Source organism: Etheostoma spectabile, unplaced genomic scaffold, assembly GCF_008692095.1.
Source record: "Etheostoma spectabile isolate EspeVRDwgs_2016 unplaced genomic scaffold, UIUC_Espe_1.0 scaffold362, whole genome shotgun sequence".
Taxonomy (NCBI): domain Eukaryota; kingdom Metazoa; phylum Chordata; class Actinopteri; order Perciformes; family Percidae; genus Etheostoma; species Etheostoma spectabile.
In genome coordinates this window covers 276,765-286,276 of record NW_022605592.1, presented here as the reverse complement: position 1 = coordinate 286,276, position 9,512 = coordinate 276,765, and the positions used below count along the sequence as shown (strand labels likewise).

General features: G+C 39.2%; 1 protein-coding gene across 1 annotated transcript in view; it reads right to left on the bottom strand.

Annotated features, from left to right (window-relative positions):
- Positions 1-317: 317 nt before the first annotated feature.
- opn5 (opsin 5) overlaps positions 318-9,512 on the bottom strand; it is a 31,059-nt gene continuing 21,864 nt past the window's right edge. Inside the window, exons 5-7 of the mRNA XM_032511407.1 lie at positions 7,298-7,632; positions 6,945-7,189; positions 318-5,772 (exon numbers count right to left, since the gene is read on the bottom strand). Coding sequence (XP_032367298.1) covers positions 5,706-5,772; positions 6,945-7,189; positions 7,298-7,632 — 647 coding nt within the window. The 3' untranslated portion in view covers positions 318-5,705. The remainder of the gene's footprint in view (positions 5,773-6,944; positions 7,190-7,297; positions 7,633-9,512) is intronic.

Sequence of the window (9,512 nt, the reverse complement as noted above, 5' to 3'; positions counted from 1 at the left end):
ACAGAAACCACAACTAGACAAGACAAGGGAGCATATACAAGACCAAAAAATAACACAATCACAAGGACAAAATATATATCAAAACACCAAACCATAACAGTGAGTGAGTCAAGATTATTTTAGCGCCTATTCCAACAGAAAAAGAGGGGTGATCATTTTGGTTAGGAAGAAGTACTGAAACATTCCTCTCATCAGGAAGTTAGAAGGTCAGAAAATCCCTTTTCACTCATGACTGACTGACTGTTCACATGAAAAAAATTTTTCCATAAAGGAAAAACACACACAAATTTAATTTACAGGACAAACAAAACCAATAATCCAGTTGGCATTGGCATATATTTATTTCCACTACAAAAAAAACTTTCCACAATTTAATGTAAAGGTGAGACAGACACACACATACTCACAGGTAGACAAAGTTTAGGGAGCCATTAGTGGCAAAAGTTATCTTAATGTGTGTTCTTTTATTATTTGTCAAAGCACATAATGCTGTTTTGTTATCTTTATACTTGACTCAAGTGAACGCAAACACTTTCAGGTGATAGCAATGTACAAACAACTTAAAAGAGCTAAAAATTATATAATTATAAAATATAAAACAACAAATCCAGCAGCCCATTGTATTTACTTACGTCAGTGTGTTCATGTATTTTGGGAATGTGTAGTGATGGACAACATCAAAAAGAAGTATGATGTACAAAGACAAAATAATGGATATTCATACAGCATATGGAAAGATGGAAAACAGCAGTCATTTACATTATAAATGCTGAAAAGAGCATTCATGTGCAACAATTTTTGTCACAAATATAACGCCATACACCCTCATTGGCCAACAGACTACACACAGACCAGAACAACTAACAACCAATACCTGAGATTCAGTTTGATGCCAAACAAGGACATCATCATCATCATCATCATCATCATCATCATCATCAAACAAAAGGCCCAGCCGCTATTCTCTGAAACCTTAAGGTTTGAATTTATGCTTATGATTAATAATGGAACTTGACTTATGAACTGAGAGCAAACACACCCCAACCTGTGTTATAATACTTTCTATATGCATAAATATTAGTGGTATTAGTTCACATTCAAGGTACAGCGTGCTTCCTTTTAGCTTCTACACTGACATCAACGTCATACAGACCCAATTCCCATTTGAGTCTCCAAAATAGGAAACAAGGATCAAAACAATACTCTTACAAAAATATTATATCAATTAGCACATCGCTAATTATTGACAAAGCATTTAGATGCAAGCAGCAAGTCATGAGGGTCTACTGGGAAGTAGACTAGTGATATTGGGAGAATGCAGACAGTCAAATTGAAATGTTAATGTTAAATTAAATTTTGTAAGATAATATAATGTTAAATGCTGCTTTTCTATAACATTATGTAAACTCAATACAATGCAAACCACCATTTTTACCATCATCTCTATTTCATTGGATTGCGTCAGATTGTCTGAGTGGACGTAATATTCTCCTGACAGTCATACTTCATATAAAATACATACAATCATCCTGAATAGACAGAACATACTGTGTTTTCTATAACTGCAATTGACCAATTGGTGTAATTACTCTTTATATTGTGGCATTCAATTTAGATTATCCATCTGATGATGTACTGACCCTTAGCTGTATGGGGTGCCAAGTGTGCCAAATTTGAAGACGAACTGATTGACAGTCTAGCAGCAGTCAGCATAGTCTTTCCTGTTGACAGTATATTAACCTCGTAGCAATCTACCCCCTTTTTAGAAGGGGTGGGGGATAGGGACAGGGGGTGTTCAGGAGCAGAAAAGTCAACAATATATGCCACATGACAGTGGTGTACATCATCTGAAAGCTGGAAACCTGAAGAAACTGTGTCAATTTGTTCTAGTCATAAATCAAAAATACAAAATAATTATTATTAATTGATAATAGAAGAGTATGATGGATGTATGCGGTGGCAGTATTTTAAAAATCAAAGCAATACCAGCCAAACAAATCTTTAATGAATTTGGGAATACCCAAAATGGGATGAACATCTGTATTTGTGGACTGTAGTTTTACAACTTGCACAATCACAAACCTCATGACTGACTTTGAAGACATAGTGTGTATGCCTAATTGATGAATTTAGACTTGGCGGATAAGTGGCACTAAAGGGACTTACTCTGATCGCAGTCCCTTAGGAGTGTGCACGGTGGGGAGTGCTGACACATGGATGAAAAAGAGGTTCAATGTCGCAAATTTACAAATGCAAGACGGACGCATACAGAACCGTCCAATATCGACGTTTGAATGTTGAGCAGCTGATTTGAGTGTTGGACTCTTGATAAACTTGCTGAGTTCAGAGGCTCTACAGTGGTTGAATGACCAAATCTAATATTGTCTGAAGATACTTGAATCATAAAACTTGATGAAGAAATTTTCATGGCCCTTATGTCTTCACTTGACATATGAGCTTTTCAGGCTGAAGTATCTCAAGCGTAATATCACACCCCAATATTTGTTTGTTTTTTCTGATTCTCTAGCTTCATACATAACACACAGACACAAGTGGTATCAATCTTCTCCTCTAACCCTGATAGAGCTGGCTTAAGTTTGCCTCGGACCAGCAAGTTATGCTGTTAAAGGTTTAGATTGCCGGGGGACTTCCTTTGACACACTGAGCTCCTCTGTCCTCTCCCTTACCATCATTGTTCATCCATGTCCCATTAACGCTTGTTACTTAGGTCTGGGGAGTTATTTCCCAGAGTACTTTTTGCCCAGCAGTTTTCCTTGGGTTGGGTGACACCTACATTGGTGTGAAAAGTGTTTGCCCCCTTCCTCATTTCCTGTTCCTTTGCATGTTTTTTTGCATGTGTGTAGGGAGTTTTTCCTCACCACTGTCGTACTAAATGCTTGCTCTTGTGGGAGATACTTAAATTGTTGAAGTTATAGAGAGCGGTCTAGACCTACTCTATCTAAATTATGGAGTGTGGGCTACACCTGCTCTATCTGTAAATTATAGAGTGGTCTAGACCTGCTCTATCTGTAAATTATAGAGTGGTCTAGACCTGCTCTATCTGTAGATTATAGAGTGGTCTAGACCTGCTCTATCTGTAAATTATAGAGTGGTCTAGACCTGCTCTATCTGTAAATTATACTGTTAATTATAATTTTACTGTAACTCTAGGCAAAAACCCAATAGGAATATTTACCAAAATGTCAAACTATAGAAAACATGCAGTTCTTTCTGGGTATGGACAAACAACAAACAATATATATTTAAATATATATTTAAAAATTGTCCCTGAATCAACCATTTGTAACCATGGCCACAACTGTAGGTTTGGTAGTCGGTTAGTTAAAGAATGACATTTCATTCATTCAAAGAAACAACTTCTGGAGTTGCTTCTTTGGGCGAATATTATTTATCCTGGTCTCTTCAGCAATGCTGTGTGTGTGGTGGTGTGTGTGTGTGTGTGTGTGTGTGTGTGTGTGTGTGTGTGTGTGTGTGTGTGTGTGTGTGTAACACCAAACTGTTATCAATGAGGAATGGCTTTGCAAGTAAAGTGCACAGTTTCACTGAATAAAGCCACATAACCTCTTTTCATGTGCACTTTTACAGCGGATGAAAACATAAGCTGGTGTGATTTAGTGCTTTTTTAAATATTTAACTGTATAGAAGCCACATCTGTACAGTCACAGGTGTAGGGGGTACAAAATACAACAGCCTGTACAAACTAGTAAAAATACAACTTTGAGCTTGACGGTTACACCTCAATCTGTTTTTGACATGGCTCAAGTCCGGTACATGTTTCTGCTTAAAGGTGCCCGGCCACACGCATCCCACCAACAGCCTGGTCTCACAGAATTCCCTGAAATGATCACCAACTGTTAATCGGGAAATCTGATCAAGACTATTTCCCGATTCCCGGAAAAGGTTATGACGGGACAAAGGAAATCTAATTTTGGGGAAAAATATTAAACCTAGTAACCGTAAGCCCAGCCATGACCTTTTCCTTAACTCAAGGGGTCATATTTATTTCAAAGAAGTCTTCACAGAATCACAGTTATTCACAATTGTTTGCGATTCCGTGAAACTGCCACCGATTATGAGTTAGGGGCCGTATTCATTTCACAGAATTCTGTAGGATCAGGTTGTTTTTAAAATGTGTCAGGCCCATGTGTGTGTGTGTGTGTGTGTGTGTGTGTGTGTGTGTGTGTGTGTGTGTGTGTGTGTGTGTGTGTGGTGTTTGTTGTGTGTGTGCGTGTGTGTGTGTGTGGTGTGTTATGTGGGAATGTGAAGATGAACTGCTACCTCCTCTGTCAGCTCTAGTCACTGAAAAGAAATAAGAGGAGAAATCAGACCAATTACAACAGCTGGTCAGTCTGATGTCATGTTGCCTGAGCTCATTACTATCCATGATAGCAAAGCTCTCATTGGCTAGCTGTTAGCCAATCAGAGTCAAGCAGCTTAGCTGGTTGAATATTAATGAGAACTGGCACAAATGGAGCTGAGTCTTCCTGCAGGCTTTCTCTACCATGCTAGAATGGCTTAAAACAAGGTAACCACGGTAACCAAGGCACTTTTTCCACACAAAAATGATGCAGAGTCCATGGTAGAACTTATGACATTAAGTAACAATACGCATAGCAGGGCACCTTTAAATTTGCAGTTCAGTTTTAGAAATGTTTGAAAATATATTTACATTTTTATAGGAATTTTTACGCTTCTGTAAGATTTGGATTCACAAAATGTTTTCAAACCTCCGTCGAGCCGTAGTATGAGAACAACACCACCGTGACCGGAGCGTTGAAAGACAGCGGGGGTGGTACGGTTCAGGAAAACGTCCCACCCGCTCGTCAGAACACAGCTAATGTGCTAACCACGTTGGTAGTGCCCACTTTTGACACCTATGTTAAAACACTTCCTGGAAATGACGAGCAGAATGAGCACGTGGCAGCTGATTGGACGAACGCGTCACATGGGTCTGGCTGCTCCCGGATTTCAAAACAGACTCTAATGGCATCTTGTTCTGAATACGATCACGTATTTTACGAAAATAGTTCACCAAATTGTGTTTGTGAAAAAACATTTCAAGGAGAAATAGGCCAGACAGTTGCTGAATCTGTCTGTTTTTTGATCAAAAGGTCAGTTTAAAAGATTTTTGTCAGATTCTGAGAGCCGGCGAGCCGAGCCGACTGCTCCACATAAGGAAGGCTGCCCGGAGTTGGAGGAGGCGCCAGTGTTGCATGTGGGAACATTCTTATACAGCATATCATATGCTGAAGTATATGTGTGGAGTGTTAAAGATTAAAAGAAGTAATAACTTCAAGAACCGTACAGAACCGAACACCATGACCCTAAAACCGTGAAACAAACCGAACCATGGGTTTTATGAACCGTAACACCCCTAAAAGACAGCGTGTCTGTAACACTTAAAAACTAGGTGGAGAAGGTCAAACAACAAGTCACTTGCATGATGTATCTGTATCCACACAATAAGCAAAAGCTTGTGGGAAAGCTGTGTGTCAGAGAAAGGGGAGGCGTGGGTGTAACAGCAAGCCGGAACTCAGGAGCCATCGGCAATAAGGTGAGCTGTAGATAATATCATAACAGGTGACAGGCAGCATTTGATTGGGTCAGTGTAGGGCACAGAGAGCAGGAAACAAGGCCTACTGTCCAAAGTAGAAGAGGTAGACACAGAGTTTAAAGTGTATGTTTCACATCTCGATTTCAGCTTCATTAGCTGGCGGATTGTCCTTTAACGAGCCCGCGATGGTGTGGAACCTGCAGGGATCAATAGAGGAGAAAACCAGAACATCAGTTAGAAACATTTTGAACACAAAAAATCATGCAAATGTACATTCTCTTTCTACATTGTATTTTGTTATAACAATATTCTTTGATTTAAATGAATATTTCTAATCTTTTTTTCTAAATTTAAATCCAACCATTTGAATTCTATGTGGCTGCTGGTCCGTGTTTGCTTTACTGTTTTTATGCATCTGTGACTGCCTGTTTTTCTTTTTAGTCTCTTTCTTTGAGTCTTTTACCATGTGGGTGATTGCCTAAAGGCTAATAAGGGACCAGGACCACACATTAGCCTTTGGCTAGAAGTCCCATTTGCATTGCATCAGTTGCACTTTAGATGTAACAATGCCTGTTTATATGTGCCTTTGTCTATGTATTGTCCCTGACAAATAAACTGAAAAATAAAATAAAACCTTTAAATGAATACCAACCGCGCTGTGGCAGCAAGCACAATGAGCGTATTACTAGAGAAACAGAGAGAAGTCTTAGATGCACACTTGAATTAAGTAAGGGTTGATTTCTGATGAGATGATGAGAACTAGTCTGCTCAGCTCGTAGAACCCTTCAGCTGAGACAGCTCCAAGCCAGAAAGCTAACGTTATGCCAGCAAGATTCAAAGTCAATATGGTTGACAAGAAGTAAATATAATCTGTTCAAAAAGCAGACAAACTAGCTATCTAGCCATGGAATTGTCCCCAAATCCAAAAAGGCTTTCAGAAACAAAGGATACGCCATGTGTACTGTTGGCCGCAGCCTGAAGTAGCAGGCTGAACAGCACCAATGGGATAAGAGGTGATTGATGTGAAACAAAAGTCAGTTCAGAAAGGCAGAGGGACTTGTTCAGAGGACGAGGCACTGAAGGACTACAGTCAGTGTTGTAAATTGCATTTACAAATTTAGATTTTCTTAAACAGCCAATTTAGGAGGTGTCCTGTATACCACCCTCGCAGCTAATCAGAATTAGAAGAACAAGAAGTATTCACCAGAGACCATAATATGTGATACAATATCTAGCCAGATGGTAGTCTAGTGAATGAGCCAGTGACCATGAAGCATAAATGCAGCAATAATTTCAGCTAATGCTATGCTATGCTTCATAAACAGTTTCACTGGAATAACGACTAGAAATAGAACACACTCTGTTTTACCTTGACGTTCTAAAATCCCTGCGTTTCTTCAGGACTTTAAAACAGGAGGATGTCCTGCAGTACCGTCTCATGTCCACGACCTGGTAGATGATGGGGTTGTACATGGCTGAAGACTTGGCCAGCAGCGTGGGAATGACAGACACAGGGATGGGCACCGAGTCCGGCTCGCCAAACGCTGACACCACTGACACCACTGCATAAGGGATCCAGGCTATCAAGAAGCCTGCACAGATCAGCATTGCCACCTAGGAGAGGATACAAAACAATATTCAGATCTTCTTTTTTCTGCTTAGAAGCCTTGATGTGTCTTGCTCTTTGTCTTTCCCACACCTTTCCTCTAACCTTTCACCCACCTTTGTGAGTTTTATCTCAAGGGTGTGGCTGTTTCTGATGCGGGCGTCAAAGTGGGAAATCTCCTTTGCAGAGGCCTTGACTTTGAAGATAATCATGACGTAGGAGAAGACGATGATGCCTGTGGGAAGGATGAGACAGAAGAACAGGATGGACATGACGAAGCTTTGGCCGGACACAGAGGCCTGTGCCAGCCACCAGTCCAATGTGCAGGAGGTCCCGAAGGGCTCCGGGGCGTAGTTTCCCCAACCAATCAGAGGCATGGTGGCCCAGAAAGCTGCATACACCCAGACAAAGACCAGGCACAGGAAGACATGTTGGCGTTTTAGCCATGTGCCTAAGAGTAAAAAAAAGACAGGAAGAATGATGGACTAGTGTTGAGAGACAATAGAAACCTAATTTAATTCAAATTGCATTTGTTAAATGCAGCGTTTAATTCAATTAGGCTGGTTGACAATGCGTGACAATTTTTTTAGTTGATTAACTGTTTTGTAGAAAAACAATTTAAAGAAGCAGACAGTTTGAAGGAAATTAACCGGGGGTTAGTTCTGTGTCCCTGTTCCTGCTGCTTTTGGTGGGCGCAGTTGCATTGATGAGGATTTTAAAAATTGTTCTTTCTTCCGATTCTTTGATCAGCCTAGCTAACAGTTTGCCTGCCGTTTCACCTTCTTCTACATAGGATTATTTAGATTTTAGGAATGCCAATTCACATGTAATATAATTATACTTCAACTTAAGTTCATCTATCTGCAATAAAATATTAGTCATTACTTACATACTGTTGCTTCTCCAATTTAATTATTTTGTTTTCAATGCATTTCAACTCATTTTTTTGTTTTCTTTTTCAATGATGATCACATACCCTCTTATACAGGCCTTAATCGTGTCCCGTATTATCAATGGACACTCTGAGCTACTTTTATGTACCTCAATTAATGTTTCTAAATACGCATTCATATAAGACGTAACGTAATCGAGAGTAACGAGAGTAACGTAATCTTAAAGCTCCATGGCTTAGAATTTGGTGCTAGCTTTTCGTATTCTATTTCACATATCAGAGCAGAGTGGTCTGCATAGTTAGAGCGGTTAATAATTTCTGAAAGATAGTTCACTGTGATGAATAAAAAAATCTATTCTTGAATAAGAATCATGCACATAAGAGTAGAAAGAGAACACTTACTCCAGGTGAAGCGTTCCCCATACATAATCCTCAATTCTGTGTATTATTTACCAACGCTCTTGACATATTAGATAATGCATACATATTTTGAGAGGACCTATCCGATTTTGCGTCCAGTAAACAATTAACATCTCCACCCCCAAATATTGGAATTTAATACTGGAGTAACATAATGCAAAGATGATTAATGAATTTGGAATCATCATAATTAGGACTATATGAACTCAATAGAATAACCTATAACACATATACAGTATATCTACCATATGGGTCAGATTTAGCTTCCTCTAGGGGGAAAAGTATATTTTTACAGATAAGAATAGCCACCCCTCTCGAATTAGATGTAAACGAATGATACACTTTCCCCAACCACCTGGATTTAAGATGATCATGAGCAGATAATATGAGGTGAGTCTCTTGTAAATAAGCTACTGTATGTCTATTCTATTTTGTTCAAGGTACAACTAGACTTCCTTCTTTTTAGCATAACTCCCCAACCCTTTTACATTCCAACTCATACATTTATATTCCGGCATTGCATAGAAACAACATGATACGAATACTTATAGACCAGAGATGCATTACAGAAAACATACAAAAAAGAAGAAAAAAATACATCCTTTACAAACAACACCTAACTCCACCCCCTATATACTCCCTGTACATGTCCCTCCCAATGCAATGAAAGAGGTGATGCATGGTATGCAGTCAGCTCCACCTCAATTACATCAAACTTAAATATCAGTATTGAAGTTTGATTTGATTGAACATTGTCCATACTCCAAGTTCCTCATGTAAGTCCTTTATGCCATCTGGCCAAAAATTAGGATGATGAGAAAAAGAGAGAGCAGGTGTAAAAATAGTAATGATATATGCATATGGACTGCCTGGCCAGCTTATCTAACGTAAGTATCCTCAATATCAGAAGGTGAGGTGATAAAAAGAACAAAACTGAAAAAGAAGAAGGAAAGCTGGCAGTGCAGACATTTTCACTTATGGATTCCAGAGGGATGGTTTGATTACCTGCTCATAATAGA